This window comes from Pecten maximus, chromosome 9 (assembly GCF_902652985.1).
Source record: "Pecten maximus chromosome 9, xPecMax1.1, whole genome shotgun sequence".
Taxonomy (NCBI): Eukaryota; Metazoa; Mollusca; class Bivalvia; order Pectinida; family Pectinidae; genus Pecten; species Pecten maximus.
This window is the reverse complement of record NC_047023.1, coordinates 28,800,611-28,823,324: the sequence shown is the minus strand read 5'-3', so window position 1 is coordinate 28,823,324 and position 22,714 is coordinate 28,800,611. Positions and strand designations below refer to the sequence as shown.

Sequence of the window (22,714 nt, the reverse complement as noted above, 5' to 3'; positions counted from 1 at the left end):
GTGAGAGATGTTGATGTAGGGTATATTGGGGTCTAGGGTCTGCTTAGTGGTAGAGGGTGTGTAGGGTATAGTCCAACTGGCGGTGAGAGATGTTGATGTAGGGTATATTGGGGTCTAGGGTCTGTTTTGTGGTAGAGAGTGTGTAGGGTATAGTCTAACTGGCGGTTGAGAGATGTTGATGTAGGGTATATTAGGGTCTGTTTAGTGGTAGAGGGTGTGTAGGGTATAGTCTAACTGGCGGTTGAGAGATGTTGATGTAGGGTATATTGGGGTCTAGGGTCTGTTTAGTGGTAGAGAGTGTGTAGGGTATAGTCCAACTGGAGGTTGAGAGATGTTGATGTAGGGTATATTGGGGTCTAGGGTCTGTTTAGTGGTAGAGGGTGTGTAGGGTATAGTCCAAATGACAGTGAGAGATGTTGATGTAGGGTATATTGGGGTCTAGGGTCTGTTTAGTGGTAGAGGGTGTGTAGGGTATAGTCCAACTGGTGGTTGAGAGATGTTGATGTAGGGTTTATTGGGGTCTAGGGTCTGTTTAGTGGTAGAGGGTGTGTAGGGTATAGTCCAACTGGTGGTTGAGAGATGTTGATGTAGGGTTTATTGGGGTCTAGGATCTGTTTAGTGGTAGAGAGTGTGTAGGGTATAGTCCAAATCACAGTGAGAGATGTTGATGTTGGGAATATTGGGGTCTAGGGTCTGTTTAGTGGTAGAGAGTGTGTAGGGTATAGTCTAACTGGCGGTTGAGAGATGTTGATGTAGGGTATATTGGGGTCTAGGGTCTGTTTAGTGGTAGAGGGTGTGTAGGGTATAGTCCAACTGGCGGTGAGAGATGTTGATGTAGGGTATATTGGGGTCTAGGGTCTGTTTAGTGGTAGAGAGTGTGTAGGGTATAGTCCAACTGGTGGTTGAGAGATGTTGATGTAGGGTATATTGGGGTCTAGGGTCTGTTTAGTGGTAGAGGGTGTGTAGGGTATAGTCCAACTGGCGGTGAGAGATGTTGATGTAGGGTATATTGGGGTCTAGGGTCTGTTTAGTGGTAGAGAGTGTGTGGGGTATAGTCTAACTGGCGGTGAGAGATGTTGATGTAGGGTACATTGGGGTCTAGGGTCTGTTTAGTGGTAGAGGGTGTGTAGGGTATAGACTAACTGGCAGTGAGAGATGTTGATGTAGGGTATATTTGGGTCTGTAAGCTGTGGGGATATTGGGGTTATAGGAAAGGTTTGTAAGCTGTGGGGATATTGGGGTTATAGGAAAGGTCTGTAAGCTGTGGGGATATTGGGGGTATAGGAAAGGTTTGTAAGCTGTGGGGATATTGGGGGTATAGGAAATTAAGGTCCGTAAGCTGTGGGGATATTGGGGGTATAGGAAAGGTTTGTAAGCTGTGGGGATATTGGGGGTATAGAAAAGGTCTGTAAGCTGTGGGGATATTGGGGGTATAGGAAAGGTTTGTAAGCTGTGGGGATATTGGGGGTATAGAAAAGGTCTGTGAGCTGTGGGGATATTGGGGGTATAGAAAAGGCCTGTAAGCTGTGGGGATATTGGGGGTATAGGAAAGGTTTGTAAGCTGTGGGGGTATTGGGGGTATAGGAAAGGTTTGTAAGCTGTGGGGATATTGGGGGTATAGAAAAGGCCTGTAAGCTGTGGGGATATTGGGGGTATAGGAAAGGTTTGTAAGCTGTGGGGATATTGGGGGTATAGAAAAGGCCTGTAAGCTGTGGGGATATTGGGGGTATAGAAAAGGCCTGTAAGCTGTGGGGGTATTGGGGGTATAGGAAAGGCCTGTAAGCTGTGGGGATATTGGGGGTATAGAAATGGCCTGTAAGCTGTGGGGATATTGGGGGTATAGAAAAGGCCTGTAAGCTGTGGGGATATTGGGGGTATAGAAAAGGCCTGTAAGCTGTGGGGATATTGGGGGTATAGGAAAGGTCTGTAAGCTGTGGGGGTATTGGGGGTATAGGAATGGTTTGTAAGCTGTGGGGATATTGGGGGTATAGAAAAGGTCTGTAAGCTGTGGGGATATTGGGGGTATAGGAAAGATTTGAATAAGTGGAATGTTTGATGGTCTGTAAGCTGAGGTATTAGGGCAGGGTGTACAGGGAGTATTTGAGTAAGTGGTTGGATCTATAGCTGTAGGGTTGCAGAAGGGGAATTAGGGGAATGGAGAAGACTTTGAATAACTGGCAAGTTCTACAAGTTATTGAAATATATAGAATGCAATGAGGCCATAAGAGTGCTTTGAAGGGTGCAAGAGGCTGTAGATTGGACCTGGCACGATGGACGAAATTTTTAAAGGGTGTGGTAGTTAATTTGCATGAATGTGGCGTGAATGTGGCTGCCTATAGGATGTTGGAGTATCCAATATTATGTCAATACCAGTATAATGGACAGTGGAGTGCTGTAATGACTATACACACGGCCATTATAACAGAATCAATAGACTTTGTCACCATATGATCCTCATCGCCACACAGTTGAACTTCGGATTTCACATACCCATCCTACATAGCACTTGTCGTCGGGTATCTTTGTGTGACTTATACCATCACTTCCATCACAACTGTTTGAACAAACTCTTTTCCTGGCGTACATTCCTGGAAATCGTGCATGAAGCATTTAATGTATCAATGACACCATGCATGTGATTGGTCTAATGTGAATTCTGTGTACTCAGGAAATTTGGTACCTTAATTTTTCCTGGTGGTATAGTCATGTTTACTAATTGCTAATAACCATTAATATACAAAGCCTAATTCTAATCTTAACAGTAAAATGTATTGATTTACACAACCAAATCTTCTGGTACATTTACTATAAGGTATGATCTGACCCAAGGGATCCGTCCACCAGGCACTGTCAATATTTTTGACAATGCGATCTTAAAACTCCCTGAATTTATGTATATGGTCCTCCCAGATGACTACTGAGACTCTTGTCTGTATTTGTGTAGTACCACCATCATGGTACCTGAACTGTTGAGAAACATCAAAGTAACTCCTAGCCTTGGGGAGGCTGTATGTACTTATATTCAGTTAATTGTCAAAGAATCCTTCGGGAAGTCAACAACAACAAGAACCAAATAAACAAGACACACAGTTACCTTGAATATACTGAATATCATAACCAAGCTTCATTAAGATTGCTATTAACAGCTAGGGTCATTTAAGGAGGTGCCAGGTTTTCGAGGTGGAGGAAAGCCGGAGTACCCGGAGAAAAACCACCGGCCTACGGTCAGTACCTGGCAACTGCCCCACGTAGGTTTCGAACTCGCAACCCAGAGGTGGAAGGCTAGCATTAAAGTGTCCGGACACCTTAACCACTCGGCCAACGTAGCCCCAGTAGCTAATTGAAACATAAAAAATACCTTACCTCACTGATCTGCCAATATAATCTTGTCTTTTAACCTGAGACTTCAAAGAGGGGGAAACACTTTTCCACTCAAATTTCACATGAACATTTTTCTTTGTACATAGTTTTATTACATGCATCCCTTTTGTGTTTTTGTTAGCACACAGTGCATTTATTAGGTCGAATGTGCATTATTCTGTTTTGTAGTAAAAATATGCTTCCCTGAATGTGTGTATTAAAACAAGTGAAGTAATGACAACTATTCTTCCTTGTCATACAGGTGATAGCATCCGAGCCAGTGAAGATTCGAGTGAAGTTACGAGTACACTTCAGTCAGTTGTGGAATGTGTGGGATTCTATAGGAGTGGTGCTGTTCACAGGTGGCCGTCATGATGCGGCACTTCCAGGATACCACCAAGAATGTGCGCGTCCTTTACACCATCAACATTGTCTTCTGGTACATCCGAATCCTTGAGATTCTTTCTGTCAATAAATATCTTGGTCCGTATGTCAAGATCATTGGCAAACTGGTGAGTGACTTGTATCCCATGGTACTTCTGTTGGTTACTAGTGCTTATTGGTCCCCTATCATTGAACCCAAGGGACAATAGATTTCTCTCCATCCATCTTGTATGTACGTATGATGTATCGCCAAAGTTTGTCAGCGTTCTAACAGCTTCACTCCTTTTGGGATTTTGATCAAACTTCACACAATGATAAAGGACCATAATATCTCAGACAAATTCAAGTTTCAGGGTTTTTGGGTCATGGTCAAGGTCACTGTCACTATTTTTAGGGGGGGCTGTTAAGGGAAATAGCAATACCCAGTATACATGGTATTATTAACTACAGGTATAATGAGAATTACTATTAAGGCATTTCAAACTTTTAGCAGATGAGATACAAGTACTACAATATCATGGTCATTTGTAAGTCACTACAGGCCTAGTGTAGGTCAGGATTGCCCATATATTTGTAAAATTATTGTTGGATGATCTCTTGTGCATCAAGACTGTTGATAAGTCATTTGTACAGTGCCCCTCTTGTCAGAAAATCATTGTTAAGTATTGCATTCTTAAATCTGGCTTTGAAATTTGTTTACATTATAACCTTGAACTTTTGTTTGTAATTAAAATATGTTTATCTTAAACAGATCTTTGATTGAAAACTGTTTGTGAAGCTCTCAATGTCTGTGTTCCCTTTGTGAAGCAGAAAGTAAATGACAGAGCCTTAATGATGCTCCAATATTCTGCAGTGGGAGAAGTGTTATCACCTGTCAAAGTGTCAAACGCACATTTTTGTCCCAATATCACTGCAGGCAGTCTAAGGGACAGCAATGTTTTAACTATTCCACCCTGTATTGGAGGTCAAAATCATTAATATAATGGATCCATCTCATTCTGAATATTAACTTGAACTTAATTTGAGTTTCTGTATTTTGTAGCTGAGAGACATGTCGTATTTCATCATCATCCTTCTGATTGTGTTGATGAGCTTTGGTATAGTGAGACAAGCCATCCATTTCCAGGATGAGGAACCGTCCTTAAAACTGGTCCGCAATATGTTCTTTTACCCCTATTGGATGATTTATGGGGAGCTGTTTGCTGACGAGATCGACAGTAAGTAGATCTGATTCGGACGGGATGAGTCGCAGGTCATTAACAGAATCTTTGTGATATAGATTATATAATTGATAGGAAAATGGCGTTTCGAAAGAATGTAATATTGCCGTAACGGGTAACATTCACTAGTAGTGGGCACTGTATAACGTTAATTTGGAGTCATATATAATTTTGTTTCAAAACATGATCCTTAACTAAGGTAGTTGTGCAAATTCTTTGAAGTTACGTCCCTTCTATGAAAGCCTTATATAAATCTTGTATAGGCTTGCCCTAATTTTCTCACTTCAGACGAGGAGCTGTACATAGTTACACTATTTTCGGGAAAAGTTACACTATTTATTATAAAGCTTGCAGAGACTGTAAGTGTCACTGTGAGGGCTGCACTTACTATTTATAGCTAGATAAAATAATTTGGTTTGTTGAAAACTTATTAATTAAAACAGAAACTACTGAAAATGTTGTAATCATTAATTAAAACAGAAACTACTGAAAATGTTGTAATCAATAACATTTGTTTATTTTATAGCCTGTACTGATGTCCAGCGTGAAGGCTGTACTTACGGATCGTGGGTAGCTCCTGCCCTGATGTGTGTCTACCTCTTGGTGACCAACATTCTGCTGGTTAACTTGCTCATTGCACGCTTCAAGTAAGTTCTTCTTGCTGCTGAATAGGAGAGTGATGAAGGTCAGTTTGGTCTCTTGTTTTTATGTCAGGTTGATTGGTTATAGATTTCCAGTGCTTTGCTGAAACACTTAAAAGATACAATCTTTGATCTGGAATCAACAATTATGATATACTTATGAGAGAAGAGATATAGACCATGTATACACAATGTCATACAAATAATTTCTACCTGGGCATTCTGTTTCAGTGCAACCTTCATCAAAAACAACGCCAACTCTAGAGAGATCTGGAAATTTCAACGATATCAGCTAATCATAAACTACGAACTTCGCCCTATACTACCACCTCCATTACTGTTCTTTAGTCACATCTTCCTAGCTTTTAAGTTCATGATTCGGCGCTGTAAAGGCAAACGGGACATGTTTGACAATGGGTTAAGTAAGTATTCATAAAGTATGAAGTTATTCCTCTCACAAATTAGTATAGATTTGGCCTGAATCTGTTAATGCAGGTATGTAATGCACTGTCCTTTTTTTATCAAATAACTGTATATCAAATGTGTTTCTAGTTGGAAATGTGATTATCATAATATATTCACATTATTTATCAGTAGAGCAATCTTTTTTTCTTTTTTTTTTTTAACTTTTTAAACTATAATAATCATATTACAGAGTACTGTTAATGCTGTCTTATGGGAAATTTTAAGTTAGTTGCTAAGTCCTAAGAGAATACAATTAACATTGGGATGATGCCGATGGATCTTTTGATTTGTAGAACTTTTCCTGTCACTGGACGATACAGAGAAGCTACACGACTTTGAAGAAGAGTGTATAGAGGACTATTTCCGGGAAAAGGAGCACCAGTTCCAGTCTTCAAACGAAGAAAGAATCCGAGTCATCAATGAAAGGTCCCTATTTAATAATAATTATTACCTGTGTATGATTTTTCTAAATTTTAACATTGCTCATTACCATTCTTACCTTAGAATATGGGTGTCAACGCCTTATTTCTTACTAAAAGTCAATATGGGGGCATATTGAAGGACAATGAAAAGCATTTGTTTGGTAATTTCATTGAACATCAATATAATAATGTTGGCAGGCTTATATCAGGCATGGGTTTATTGCTTGATTAACATGGTAACCTTGGGCCATATATGGACTACTCTGCAATAACAATGTTAATGTACTTTTATAGTAAGTAATGATCATTTAACGTTGTGTTATATCTGGTTATAAGTATAACATTTTGTTGTTGAAAGTGTTTGTTTGGGGTTATTGACTTGATGTACTTCCTGTTACAGAGTTGAGAACATGACACTGAGGATGGATGATGTGAACCAGAAGGAGAATTCTATCAAGCTGTCCTTACAAACAGTGGAATACCGTCTCTCTAAATTGGAGGAGATTTCTCTACAATCAGCTGATACACTCAACTCCATGCGAAACTTGATGGCCCGAGGTGTACGCCACATCAGTGCATCAAGTGCCACTTCTAGTCACGGTCGTCTGGGTAGCCAGGACTCGATTGTAGAAGTGTCAGATTTACACTTGTATGAGACGCCATGCAAGACTGAACAAGAACCCACACGAAGTCAGGGAGTCGACAGATTGTCCGAGTCGTCTGTAGTAACACCTGACGCTAATTCCACCATGCGTAGTATACCATCACCACTGTTGATACATTCCAAGAAACCTGTGAAAGAAGAGCACATGCACCGATACACCGACTTCACCAAACCGGCTACACTGCAGAAATCGGGTTCAGGGCACCGGTCACTGGACAGAACCCAAAGTCAGAAGTCACGATCGTCTCTTCCTCGTGTCACAGAGACCAGCCCTGAGAGTAAAAAGCCAGAACAAAGTATTTTGAAGGAAAAATCTTTACAACAACGACGAAAAGGTGGACCAGGAGGAGCTAAACTGATAGTGGATATAGACAAAGCAAATATCTCCTCCACTGAAGATCTCTCACAAAATGCCAACAAGCCAAGAGGCATCCTGGTACGCGAACACAATGTGATGGACAGCAACCAATCAGCAGCTGTCTACACCACAGCCAAACTAGTCGTGGACACTAAGATGTCAACAGGTCAAAAGAGAAACAATGACATGATCGAGGACATGTCAGACGAGGAGCAGCAGGAAATCTCGAGTAAGGACCCACCTATCATCACCACCTCTCTGTCATCCTCTCCTGTACGTTCATCTGGCCATGGTGCCACTGCCATGTACACTGTTCCTAGCTCTATGGTGGCCCAACTCACTCCCATTCTTACGTCGCTGAGGTCTGAGTACACAACCATCACAGACGAGATTGACACATCCTGTATGATGGATAAGAGTCCGCCTGGTAGTCCATCTACTGCCGGCGCGTTCTTCGACGGGAAATTTGATTGTGGTAAGAAAAACTCTATAAAACTGCTAAACGAGAATGCCTTGCTGAAGCAGGCAGAAGAAGTTGGACACAAGCGCATGGAAAAGGTGATCAGACACCGTTTACGACAGATCTCCCTTGACGAGAATGACAGCATCAGTGACATTGCCAAGCTGGTGGTGAGTGAGATGAACTTGACAGAGGAGGAGGAACATTCGGGCCAGGAAGAAGAGTCTGAGAATAACCGTTCCCACCATGGATCAGCAGAAAGTGTCATCATGGGTCATCTCACCACCGATATGGTCGAGATACGTATACGCAGGGCGTCCACGGAGGACAAACCGGATCAGACAGTATGATTTCAGTACCTCTTGGTCATTAATTAGGTACAATGTCTTAATTCTTATTTGTGATTGGTGGTTCCCAGTGGGCTGCTGCTACTAAGGTGATCTCTGTTTATCAATAAGCAGACATACCATAGCAGAGTTATTTGCTAACTGTTATTCACTGATGTCAATGGTTCAGTGAAATTACTTTATCAGTGTAGCAAGCATGTTCCTCTTACAACTGAGGATAAACGTACGTATATGTGTAATCTGTGATACTCCAGAGTATGTTGACAGGGGTCAGCTACCCCGACCAGTAGTCTGTGTTGATATTTGGTCTCACAACCAATCGCATGATGAAATAGGGGATGTTGACCAAAGTCACCCATCCAGACCAGTCGCATGCTGATGTCAGATCACCCATCCAGACACATACTGGCTTTCAGGGGTCACCCAACCAGTCACACATATTTTGGAGGGAATAGTCATTTTATATTAAAATATCATAGTGTATTAGCAAACTCATGACTGATGATACTGTTACAACATGGAAATCCTTTTCTGTGAATGTTGATGAGCAAGAAATATTTTGGATGTATTGTATGGTTTTATATGGGGTCGGACTAATGAACAGTGGCTCAGGATCATGAAAGACTCTAGATTGAAGTCCAAATTTGTGTTTGTCCGATTACTTTTTAATGCCATATTTTACTGATGATGCCAATACATATTTAGTATGTAGTAGATATGTAATATTTCATCGACGATTTCCTGTCACTGTCACATGAGTATTTCATAGGATACCAACTACAGGATGTCTTGACTATTTTATCTACAAATATGGTCATTGCTTTCTCATTACTCTTTCGACTTTGTTGGCTGTCCGTGAAAAGTGAATCAGAAATCAGCCAAGCATGTCGTCGTGGTCTGATTATGTGGATGCCATCATAATGTATCACAAACACCTCATAGCTATATAATACAGATTTGCGGTCACAGTAGTTATGGAAATTAGAAACATCCTCATTATTCTTCCTGTCATTACTTGAATGTCACAGAGCATTAATCTGATAACTATACTGCCAAAAGGATTACATCATTTCTATATTGTTATACACAATGTATTACAATCAGTGAGTTTTGCTTATCTGCATATTGAATGAATTTGGTAGTTTGCAGGGTTTTTTCTCCACGATATGCCAGGATCACTATGAGGCAAATTCTCTTTGTAGTAGCTAGTGGATACCTCACTGAGTAACACACTGGCAACTAGTCCTAAAGCTATTGTTTTAGAGTAATTAGGGTATAATCTTTCGCTAGAGTACACAGCCATGACACCACAGGACAGTCCTTGATCTCAGCTTCCTTCCTTAACTATCCCTGGTAAACAATATATGTATCTCTCTTCCCACAAAGTTGGATGCTCTACTAATTGAGCTATTGTGGTTCCTATAGATGGATGAATCATAACTGGGTATCATAACAGATGATATATATTGGTTTAGAGTAATTTGGTATCATTGTTAAAATTTGGACTTTAAAGTCAGACTTTTTCCTGATCTGTAGGCCAGAATTAACACAGGGTGGTGGGTTATATAAAACAGGCAATAACAGTAATATATTTGTTGCTATGTTTGTACAGTATTGAATTATTCATTAACAATAACTTAGTTATTAAGTTTCTTTCGTTTAGTAATTTTATGAATATTGTAAAGAATAGTTCATTCATAACTTTGAAGTAGTATGTCTCAAAAATGTTAAAATTGAAAATTTTGCTTTAATTCATAATAGGGATATTCTCAACAACCTAGAATTAGTCTTAAAAACCAGACCGAGAAATTTTCAACATTTCAATAGAGGAAATTAATCATAATAAACATGATGGTATAATGTAAACAATAATGATATAATGATTAGGCCTATAAAAGACTTTTAAAGTACATGTATAGTTACAGTAATTATGAGAGATATTTATTTGAATGGTTTATGCATTGGGAATTATTAGTTCCTCCAATGTAAACTTACATTTGGCTTGTAAATTTTATATAAAAATTGTAAAATTACGGCATTTTGGACACCAGAAATTATCTTAGTTTTCTAATGTAAACTGTTAAATTAGACATAAAATATTATTATTGTCTTTATAATGCAGTTCTTTTATCTCTTTCTCTGTATTCTGTACTCTATCGTAGACATAAAGTATTGGTTTTAGCATTTACCTCAAAATCTACAACATTTTGAATGCATTTACTAAATTCTTTGTAATGTCTTAAAAACAAACATCTACATTGTTTGAAGATTGATAAGGTTAAACAATATAATTTGCATAAGATATTTTATTATTGTCAAACTTATTTTGTGATGAAATATTTATATACTTATTTAATAAGAATTAGATTGCTATTTTTTTAATGTGTTAACATGTATGTATAGTAGTGATAGGGTCACTTGGCGCAGTATTAACAGGGGTGGTACACATGTGTGGTCAGGGTTAAACAGATCTAATAGATCCCTAAAAAAGGAGTGAGGTATTGAGGTCCACATTGATAACAGGGCATGTTATAGCATTAACAATTAGAATTACATAATAAAATTCATCTCCCAATTGACAAAGGGGAGGTAATTGATTTAATTCTGCTCCCCAGTGACAAAGGAGAGAAAAATCATCATATTACCTGCAAGTAACATATCATTAATTTGTTTTTACTCAATTCAGTATTTTGATTTGCTGAATGTCCAATTAACGCATGTCTAATAAATAGTTGATGTAAGTACTAAGTACTGGTCAGATCTATTTTTACATGTTGATTCTCAATTATCTACTCATATAATTATTAATAAATTATTTAAACCAATATCAGGACAGTGCATGATGATGATGTTGATTTTATTACTGTAGATTGAAGGTTACGTATGTGATATTACCTTTAACTTAACCAGGTATTTATAAAATCTAGTTTTACAAGGTGTGTGTATATTTGAGGAGGTACATTGTGTACTGTTGACTTTGTTATCTACCTTTGTCAGAGTTAAGGTGTTATCTACCTTTGTCGGCGGGTTAAGGTGTTATCTACCTTCGTCGGAGTTAAGGTGTTATCTACCTTTGTCGGGGTTAAGGTGTTATCTACCTTTGTCCGGGTTAAGGTGTTATCTACCTTTGTCGGGGTTAAGGTGTTATCTACCTTTGTCGGAGTTAAGGTGTTATCTACCTTTGTCGGAGTTAAGGTGTTATCTATCTTTGTCGGAGTTAAGGTGTTATCTACCTTTGTCGGAGTTAAGGTGTTATCTACCTTTGTCCGGGTAAAGGTGTTATCTACCTTTGTCGGAGTTAAGGTGTTATCTACCTTTGTCGGAGTTAAGGTGTTATCTACCTTTGTCGGAGTTAAGGTGTTATCTACCTTTTTTCAGAGTTAAGGTGTTATCTACCTTTGTCCGAGTTAAGGTGTTATCTACCTTTGTCCGAGTTAAGGTGTTATCTACCTTTGTCGGGGTTAAGGTGTTATCTACCTTTGTCCGGGTTAAGGTGTTATCTACCTTTGTCGGAGTTAAGGTGTTATCTACCTTTGTCCGGGTTAAGGTGTTATCTACCTTTGTCGGAGTTAAGGTGTTATCTACCTTTGTCTGGGTTAAGGTGTTATCTACCTTTGTCCGGGTTAAGGTGTTATCTACCTTTGTCTGGGTTAAGGTGTTATCTACCTTTGTCAGAGTTAAGGTGTTATCTACCTTTGTCCGGGTAATGGTGTTATCTACCTTTGTCAGAGTTAAGGTGTTATCCACCTTTGTCGGGGTTAAGGTGTTATCTACCTTTGTTGGGGTTAAGGTGTTATCTACCTTTGTCAGAGTTAAGGTGTTATCTACCTTTGTCGGAGTTAAGGTGTTATCTACCTTTGTCTGGGTTAAGGTGTTATCTACCTTTGTCTGGGTAAAGGTGTTATCTACCTTTGTCAGAGTTAAGGTGTTATCTACCTTTGTCAGAGTTAAGGTATTATCTACCTTTGTTGGAGTTAAGGTGTTATCTACCTTTGTCTGGGTTAAGGTGTTATCTTCCTTTGTCGAAGTTGAGGTGCTATACCATCAACAGCACATACATAGCTAATGTAGAGACAGAGTACATAGAATTTCTACAGAAAGCACTCTTTGTCATTACATCTTTGTTGCCAATGTAGCACCTGTAACAGGCTATTAATAACTACCTATACAAGGTATATCAATGTAGCACCTGTAACAGGCTATACCTACCTATACAAGGTATATCAATGTAGCACCTGTAACAGGCTATACCTACCTATACAAGGTATATCAATGTAGTGTAATTGGTCAAGAAATTTCTGGATGTAACATTATACATTCAGATTTTTTCCCCTTTCTTTTGTTTTTCTCTCTCTCGGAATGAAAGAAGAAGTATATCTACCACTTTTACCAGAGAACCTGACCTTTCTCGTTAAGTTCAGTATGCACTGTTTTCATCCCTGCATCAATTTGTTGTTTTAAATCATGTGATTGCCAGCATTATATTGTTTTAATCACTCATTCTATTATGTTTCATTATTTTCTGAAAACTTTTACATTACACATTTTTAAGTAATTATTATGAGTCATTTTCAAAACATTGCATATCTGATGGATCAAAAGGAAAAGAAGATTAGATGAAGGAAAGGGAAAGGAGGCTGAAGCAGAGGAAAAGCTCACTCATAAAAGAGAGAAATTGTATTAGAGAAAAAAGAGAGATTGGAAGGAAGAGACGGTTCCTTATCATATATCCATACTTTGTTATATAAAGTAGGAATACCATGATTTATCTGTACTTTGATCAAAAACCATTTCTTGACTTATATCATTTCCCTAATCTGATTATATTTTACAATATTAGTATCTTGTTTTGTTTTGCTAGAACCTGTTGTTATGTACAAATTTACATTGTTTTTCTTAGAATTCAAAAATAAATTTTTTGTTATTTTATTGAAGTATTCTGATACTTATATTATACTACTCATATAGTGGTATATCAATTTTATATGCAGCATTTCCTTTCAAATGCATTATTTTGTGATTTGTATTGTGGGGCAGATGACCTGGCCAGGTAACATGGCATTATAATCATGGTGTGTATTGTATACTGTCTAGGTCAGAGGGCAGATTATATATATGAGAAATCTAGGCCAGATTAGTCAAACTGTATGTATGAGAAATCTAAAGGTCATACATGTACAATGAGTCAAATTACATGTATTCGAAATGTAGGCCATCAGTCAATGAACGTACTGTATATAAATAAAATTTAGGCCATAGATCAAACATTATGTATGAGAAATGTAGGTCATAGGTCAAACAGTACATATGAGAATCTCATGAGTTTGGCACTGTTAAGTGTTTTACTTGATGTCCGATGGTGTAAGGTCGTGAGCATGTCTGATGGTGTAAGGTCGTGAGCATGTCTGATTGTGTAAGGTCGTGAGCATGTCCGATGGTGTAAGGTCGTGAGCATGTCCGATTGTGTAAGGTCGTGAGCATGTCCGATGGTGTAAGGTCGTGAGCATGTCTGATGGTGTGTAATTTTTACCTCTGGAGTCATTGAATCAATTGATGTTGATTAATCTAATGTATGAATATCAACATTTGTAACATTATGGAATACATTATGTACTGGTAAACTGATTAAGGAAATACTGGTAAACTAAATTTCTGTATATGATTTACCGAGAGTTGATTGTTTAATTCAATATTTTATTGTTGTATTGACATGTACTTAATGAAATAGAAGATTTATTGTTCAAATTGTTTTACGAGAAGAGATTTTCTACATGTGTTTATGAGTATTAGAGATGGCTATAATACAGGGACAGACATTGAACAAAACAGAATGTAATAATGTACAAATATTTATTAAGTTTTGATTTCAATTGTTAGTTCTTGTTCAAGTTTTATTATGACATTATGCAGTCACTTAACAGCCTGTCCAGATCACATTCCTATGCAGAGCTAGATAATTCCGACTTAACTATAAGTAAATAAAGCTGCTTCCTTACTGTACCTCGTGGACAGCTGATGAGGTGTACTATAGGTCGAATACACAGTAATTAACACTGTAGGGGACTATGTGAGTTGTATATGATACTGTAGCAATAAGTCCATGCCTGTTAATAAGCCCACCCTTATCTGATGTTGTAAGTGGAATTCTCCAACGTATTTTCATTGTCCTTTGATGAGAGGTTATGTGTTAATTAGTTCCCTATAGCTGGGCTTATTGCAGGATCGGTAAATCGCAGATCTTACAGTAACTGTTACATATTATACCATTTTAGCAGTAACTGTTACATATTAAAGCTGTTATTAAAAGTTACATCACCTTACAGCTATTGATATGTATAATGGCAGGATAGCTTTTTGTTAGGTGGGTCAACAACGAACAGCTGTATCACATCATCATAATCTATATAACCACTGGCCTTTCATCTGTCTCAACTGTATGTTCCTCCATTTATTTACAAATACAGCAAAAAACTAAATTTTGTGAATTTAGGAAATTATTTATGTTGAGTAACCTAGGGATTGAGGGACTGATCGATATATTCTAGAAAAAAAATCATTGTGAGTTTGAAAATTAATACTGTTACCGTATGTTATTTGGGCATTGTTAATTGCTTTGACAGATTTTAAACAAATATACTTAAAAAAAAAAAAAAAAAAAACCTTTTAGTAAATCATAATTTAGCCTGAAAATCACTAATCATAATTTAGCCCGAAAATCACTAAAATGATGAGTTCACTATTCATGTGGGCTACACAGCACTTCACAGGACAGTAATTAGGCCAACCCTAGGTTATCAAATGAATATCTTCCAATAAAAGTAATTTCAAGGCCAGCAGAGACATTATTTTTGAACCTGTTTTATTTACATAGTGTTCAGTTCATCAGACAAAAAGTCAGTATGGTGTTCAGCTCTGTCATAGTAGTGTAGAAAAATTGGCTATTTCACTCAACAGTATGGCCATCTTCTCTGGTCAGCTAGTGTCTTGACCTTTGGTTACAGCCGTATTGACCGTCAGCCAGTGTCATGACTGTCTGTTCAGTCATATTCACCATCAGCCAGTGTCAACCATTTGTGTTCAGTCATATTTGGCAGTCATCTAGTCTTGCAACCATCAGTTTTCAGCCATATTCGCCATCAGCTAGTGTCAACCATCGGTGTTCAGCCATATTTGGCAGTCATCCAGTCAGCTGTAAGTGGTCACTGAGTTTACCGATTAATAGTAGCCTGAGTGGCAGAGTTTGGCTTATTCAGCAAGTGTGCTGTTGAATGTTTCCTTTGCCAGAGTGCGATCTGTGGTTGACCAGTTGCTGGAAAAGTACGGTCATTGACCAGTCAGTGTGTTGTGATCTAATTGGTCAGACAGTATGTTTGTTGGCTGTGTACAATCTGATTGGTCGGCGATGTGTTCTGTTTTGGGCCAAAGTTCTGCCTGTATAGGGCTAGGCTTATAGCCTTGGGTATTTTCAGTATTTTAAAGACTTTTTTTTTTTTTTTATTAGACTCTGTGATGTGTTATACCAGTGACGCCATATCTCGAGTATTATTTTACCTAAGAAGATCTGAACAATGTACTCCACCATTGATGTGATCAAATAACTTATATATTGTCAAACAAATAACTATTAAAACAATTTCAGAACCATTTGTTGTTTTCGATATTATTTCAACCTTTGGAAACTCACTAAGATTACACAGTATAAGAAACCCAAGAATGCATTTTTAATAACAGTACATGTACCATCAAACTAATAAATAGTACTGATAAATTTCTATTAAGTTTCTTTTTACTGATTAAATAAAACAAGAACCACTTCTGAAATTAATTTATGTAATGAACCTTGTCTATTGAAGATGAGACTTGGCATCATATAAACTGAGCAAATTCAATATAACAAAATGTATGGGGATCAATAAGGTAAGAACAACACACTCTTAATTTGTTAGATTTATTTGGAAAAAATATGACAAAAAATTGTCATGAAAACAAAGTAACCAGACACCTTAATAATGTTTTGGAAAATAAAGCAATATATTGGTGTAAATTTTGTACATAGAATTAACATGGCTACCCAAGTAATCCAGAGTTGAGAACATCACAGTGACGGCATCAGCCTCAATATCTATTTCATCAAGGTCTATATGGTAAAACATCGAAGTATCCATGATTGTCCAAGACAATGAAGCTGGACAAGAGGAAGACCAACTCCAACGTGTTTGTCGGAGACAAGTTGATGCTCTGTACTCTGGACAATTAGTAAATAATAACAAGAATGATATGAACTTCATCAAAATGTAACAAGCAATCTCCTCGTTCAAAAAAAACATTAAAAAACAAAAATAAACAAAGCGATGAAAATGGAAAAGTAATACATAGTTTGGCATGCTCAAATTTTAGCATATATAATTAATGGAACAAGAAACTTAAATATTTTGTAGATGCTATCAACATGGCTTACGTCAGACAGTTTTAATAATTCCCTCTACATTTTCAAACATATTAAAACTAAAACGTAATTGCATTAGATAATCTGATATGGTATACATAACACACCACAGATATACACTTGCTTCTGGAGAGGGAGATAACTGGCCAGGCAAGGGAAATAACTGGTCAACATGGACGGTTCATTGGGGAACCTGTGATATATAGTCACAACTATTCTATAAACAAGAGGCCTATGGGCCTTAAAGGTCACCTGAGTTTTGCTATATTTTACATATTTGACCCATGTGACCTTGAATGATGGTTAATCTCGTTCATATTAACAATCTTTATGATTGCCCTTGACCCCAGAATGCTATAGGCCAAATGTCGGGTATTTTGCTTAGTAAAAAGAAGTCATTTATAGATTTTGGCCTATTTGACCTGTGACCTTGAATTAAGGTCAAGGTCATTCATTTGAACAATCTTGATGGCCCTACACCCCAGCATGCTGCAGGTCCAATATCAGGTCTCTAGAACTCTTCCATTATGAAAGTTATTTAAGATTTAAAGAAGAAGTTGTTTAAAGATTAAGCATAATTCAATGAAATCCAATATGAGGTTTATATGTTTATGACGCACAATTGACACTGCCAGACAAAATGCGATAGCAATAGGTCAACTGAGAACTTCGTCTCAGGTGACCTAAAACTTGCATTCAAACAAAATATGGACAAAAAATGTTCCAGCAAACAAATATGATGTGAAGGAGTACATGTAAGTTAGTCATGGGGACACAACTCAAACAAGTACTCTAATACTAAAAATCAACAAAATGCTTTTAAAAAATCTCAAGTAAAATACCTTCACAATTACCCTGTAGAAGCTGAACAAAATGCTGGAGTAAGTAACAGATCTAGCGAAAATACACTGTCAATACTGGACATACAGCTAACAGATCTAGCGAAAATACACTGTCAATAATGGACATACAGCTAATGTACACATTGTTGTAAAAGGGAAATAAACCAAGGTACTATTTTATTATTGCACACACTTTGGAGTATAAATACATTAACCTATATGTAGCACCAGAAGACAAGGGAAACAAGCCTGTCTAGATCAACTGTCACCTCTCGTATTCAAGGTATAATTACAAACACCTGAATCAACTGTCACCTCTCGTATTCAACTTATAATTACAAACACCTGAATCAACTGTCACCTCTCGTATTCAACTTATAATCACAAACACCTGAATCAACTGTCACCTCTCATATTCAACTTATAATTACAAACACCTGAATCAACTGTCACCTCTCGTATTCAACTTATAATTACAAACACCTGAATCAACTGTCCTCTCACTTTCAGAAAAACTGTTTGCATTCCTCTCTTCATTTGTTAATCTTAAATAATACTCATTCGCATAATTTTAACATTAAACAAATTTTCAAGAGCAGAGAACAATGATAACGGGAAGACAATGTGGACGCTACTAAAGCTATTGTGTTTAATATAAAAATATGTTATTTAAATTAACCTTTAACCTGTGTGTAAAGTTTCAATCAGTGCACCATCCTTTTTCCTTAAAAAAGAAGATGAGCTGATAGGGACAGGTGTATTGATTAGGTCAATAGGCTACATATATCGACTGGCATTTCTAAAACTCTTACATACGACAGAAAACAGCACAACACCACATCAAATCTAACATAAATATAGTGTTAATCTATAACATCACATACCCTGTAACCTAAATAAAGACAAAAAGTAACAAATCTCACATACATTGCAAAATACGATCACAAGTAAAAAAGCAAACCAAACTTAATACATGTATAAGTAAACAATTATTATGTAATAAATATTTTAAATTAAAATATGAGAACCTAGCTAACTAAACATACAGCACCTTAGAAGGAGAAAGTCAGTCTTGTCAATTTAATATCCTCCACTAGTAGCTCTTTAACTCTATTCCACAGCTGTATTGGTATGGAACAGATAGAACTATGTGGAACATCTTCGAAATGCATCATCTAAAAGTCTCTCACCATCGAAACAAAAACTGAGAGACGAGTCCGGCATTGTCAAACTATGAATTCAGGATTTCTTTTGGTGGCAAATTATGAATTAATATTTACAAAGGTGACCTTAATATTAAACACAATACTCTCCAATCTTAAGTTGTTTCTGTAACTAAGATACTGTAACCTTATCTAGACTGTTGGAAGGTCAACAGTTAGGGAGGTTAACAACTATGGAGGTCACCACCAGGGGTTAACAACTATGGAGGTCACCACCAGGGGTTAACAACTATGGAGGTCTCCACCAGGGGTTAACAACTATGGAGGTCACACCAGCTGTTGGGGTTAACAACTACAGAGGTCAACAACAAGTGAGGTCAACACCAGGGGTTAACAACTACAGAGGTCACCATCAGGAGTCAATAACTAGGGAGGTCACCACTAGGAGTCAATAACTAGGGAGGTCACCACTAGGAGTCAATAACTAGGGAGGTCACCACTAGGAGTCAATAACTACGGAAGTCACCACCAGGGGTTAACAACTACGGAGGTCACCACCAGGGGTTAACAACTTCCGAGGTCACAACCAAGGGTCAACAACTAGTGAGGTCACCACCAGGGGTAATAACTACAGAGGTCACAACCAGAGGTCAACAACTAGGGTGGTCACCACCAGGTTTCGGAAGTGTTTGAAGAGTTGCTACTAGGGTTCAGGACTGCCTGGAAGGTCAGTACCAGGGGTCGACACTCTCTGGTAAGTAAAAACTGCTAAAAATCATTGACCACTGATGAAAAAATGATAATGCAAAGCTATAATATGCCCAAAGATATCCTGAATAACAAGTTTGACCCAATTCCCTTGATAAAAATATGTTTTAAATCTGTATTAAATGCTTTAAAATTGATGTACTCTCTGTAGTAGCACCATTAAAAACCCATCAACACTACACTGTACAATAATCAAGTGTCTGTCAACACTCTGCCTGCAGTTGTACAGCGACAAGCACATCATTAATCTATCAACTTATATACAAAATTATCAACAATAAACAATAACAATTACACCTAGCCAGAACTTCCGAGATCAGGAATCCGTACCGGGATTTTTGAATCCGTACCGATTTTGGGTGACGTTGGTCGTTGAGGAGATGATGTCCGAGGTCTTTGAGGAGAACATGCTCGTTTTATTGGAAAGTCTCCGTCTGGGCTATTGGCCCTATGGGAGAGACTAGCTGAAATACTTCTGTATGGCTGGGGAGGTATGTAGGAGGGCAGTATGTCCCGGGCAGGGGACTGCCTACTGGTCTCTCCTACTGGAGACCCTGTTGTTCCCTCTGATGTGTTGGATGAAGCGCTTCGTTTTGGTGCGATTATAACTTTGGACACAAATGTTGATGTAGGTTTACCTAGTGGTGTCTTTATCGTACAGATATTTTGACCCGCCTTCAGAGAGGCAGCACTGAGTTTTAGGTCCGATATGTTTGCCAGGTTAGAACTTATGATATTTGAGGATTGGCCTGTGAATGAGGCTTCGTTGACTGGTCCCTGGGAGGCAGGAGAGAGACGTACTTCCCCAAGATTCTTCTGGAAAGGTGACGATGAGTTTACAGTGACAGTTTGGTAATAATTCCTGTTGAACCCTTCTGGCTGATTGAGCTGTCGCGTATGTCCATTGCTCTCAGTTCGAGATTTCTGTCGACATACCTTGTCTGTTGGACTTGGCGTCACAGAAGATGAGAGTTGGGACTCCAGTTTCTGTGGAAACATAAAAAGGTTATTTTAGCATTTCTAAAAATCAAGCTCCTGATAATTGTATCACTTTTAAACACTGTCAGCTGACAAGAACAGGTTATTTTGTCCTAGCAATGGTCATCTTTTGAAAGTATATTATACTGTATTAATAGAAAACTGCCTGAAAATTTAAAAACTACAAATCACATTAACTTTTTAACAGAGAATGTACCATGTATTTTGGCGAAAATAGAAAAAAAACAGGACCTTACACATGATCTGACATGACATCATTATAATATTTTCTGTGACATCATACATTTATTTTGGATTGGGAACCCTCATCTAAGGGATTTGTTGTTTTGATGGACAAAGTAGTATTAATGTTTATTTCAACTGGAATATGTTTTTTTGAAAGTAAGTATATATGAGAACAAAAGGCCCATGGGCCTTGACGGACACCTGACTCTTGAACCATGTAGCAAACATAATCAGCAGCAAGTATTGTGATTTTGTGGGCTATGGCAGCCATCTTGGATTTCAGACCAACCAGAAAATTAACAACACTTGGTTGAGACCATCTTATGATAAAGGTAGCCAAGTTTTAGCTGACTCCCACTGGTGGAACTTTTGGAAAATTTTCAAATAGGTGTTGTTAAATTTAAAGAAAACCATGATTGCGCAATCATGTTACAAAATTGCCACCATGACTGCCATATGTCAAAGTTTTTAAGAGGCCAAAAATTAACAACAATTTGTCGTCTCCATTTCCTTAACATCCGTACCAATTTATAGCTCAATAGCACCAGTGAAACTGAAGAAGTTTAAAATATGTTTTTCAAGATGACTGCCATTGCAGCCATCTTGAGATTTCAAACCGACCCGAAAGATTACAACACTTGGTCAAAACAATCTCAGGATCATTTGAGGTAAGTAAGAGCTGAATCCCACTGGTGGAACTTCAGAAGAAGGTTTGAAAAGGCTCACGATGACATTTGACCCTTCTGGTCAGATTGGGAAAAATAATCAAATAATTGATTCTGTTCCATGGACAGAGATATCTCTATGATAGACTAAATTTGGCTGTCCAGTACTCGCCAAAATCTCTGGTATCCCTGTCCACAGAACAGACCCATATAAGATTTCTAAACATCCTGAAAGATGTAATGTGATATTCCTTGATACCTGTATACATGTATAAAGTCATACCTCAACCTGCTTCCATATTGAACCACTGGTGATACAGACATAAATGTCTTTCTACTCACAGTAACGCCCACATGCATAACACACACAAATTTTCAATTTTCACAATATCAAATCATTCCTTAAAGTAAAAACATTGCAAATTTGTCTTGATGGCCTTGAAAATAAAAATTATTGTTTTAGCAATGACACATACATGTACTAGTGATTTCGTTGATTGATTCAAGTTCATGTATAATCTAACCAAGTTTGACACAAAATATCATTACCTAACTGCTTCCAAGCAAAATTGCTAGAAAACCATAACCTGTTAATGGTAAAAAAAAATTGACCGGTAAATATTTATGACTGGCGAGGAACATCTACAAGCGCCCAAACATTCAAATGGTTACGATAAAGTGTCTTTCTGATCATGATTTGTAAAACAGAAGCCATAGAAACACCTATAATGATGGCTGCAAATTTGAAGTCAGAAAAGTTTGAAGAAATCTCCAATCAGGGTTTGTTGTATCTAATTGAAAACAATGATTCGGTTCACACAAAGAATGTAATATAAGGCTCTATAAGAATACATTGTACTTCAAGTTTGCTGCCTGGCCAAATTTGATAATGCACCAAAGCCGGAATTAAACAGTCTACACAAGATTTTTTATGTGGAGCTCTGCAGCCTATATTTGCATGAATCTCGTGGATTATGCAGGTAACAAAACAGTTGTTTCATGCCTTATCAGTCAACAGTGAAAACTCTTCCTCCTGAGATGTTGGGAGCAACCTGATGAACTACTTCCCTCTGCCCCACTGTATACTGTTAACATTCTGATACAAACCTATAGTATGATAGATTTATATCAATCTGAATCCATTTGAGATGTTAAACTGGTCAATGAAAACAACTTTCAGAAGTTTATCTGTAGCACACTGTTTGGTTCATTATATATCTATATATCGGTCATTTTGAATTTTAATATATTTACTCAGTGTTATTCAATCCATACTCCATACCGC

The 22,714-nt window shown here is 37.7% G+C and overlaps 2 protein-coding genes across 4 annotated transcripts in view; one reads left to right on the top strand and one right to left on the bottom strand.

The window, feature by feature from the left end:
• Positions 1 to 15,965, top strand: part of LOC117334667 (transient receptor potential cation channel subfamily M member 3-like) — a gene marked incomplete at its 5' end in the record, with an annotated part of 177,653 nt that extends 161,688 nt beyond the window's left edge. Inside the window, 7 exon segments of the mRNA XM_033894419.1 lie at positions 3,623 to 3,721; positions 3,723 to 3,872; positions 4,787 to 4,961; positions 5,491 to 5,611; positions 5,837 to 6,027; positions 6,364 to 6,496; positions 6,893 to 15,965. Coding sequence (XP_033750310.1) covers positions 3,623 to 3,721; positions 3,723 to 3,872; positions 4,787 to 4,961; positions 5,491 to 5,611; positions 5,837 to 6,027; positions 6,364 to 6,496; positions 6,893 to 8,324 — 2,301 coding nt within the window. The 3' untranslated portion in view covers positions 8,325 to 15,965.
• A 290-nt stretch (positions 15,966 to 16,255) lies between these two features.
• LOC117334668 (anoctamin-8-like) overlaps positions 16,256 to 22,714 on the bottom strand; it is an 86,799-nt gene continuing 80,340 nt past the window's right edge. Inside the window, exons 13-14 of one of the 3 annotated variants that reach the window (XR_004534207.1) lie at positions 17,925 to 20,527; positions 16,256 to 17,878 (exon numbers count right to left, since the gene is read on the bottom strand). Coding sequence is in view for 1 of the 3 variants with exons in the window: in XM_033894420.1 (XP_033750311.1) it covers positions 19,838 to 20,527 (690 nt within the window). In the remaining 2 variants the exon portion in view is untranslated. Of the gene's footprint in view, positions 20,528 to 22,714 lie in introns of all 3 variants that reach the window. The other 2 variants (XR_004534208.1, XM_033894420.1) reach the window with 2 other exon arrangements.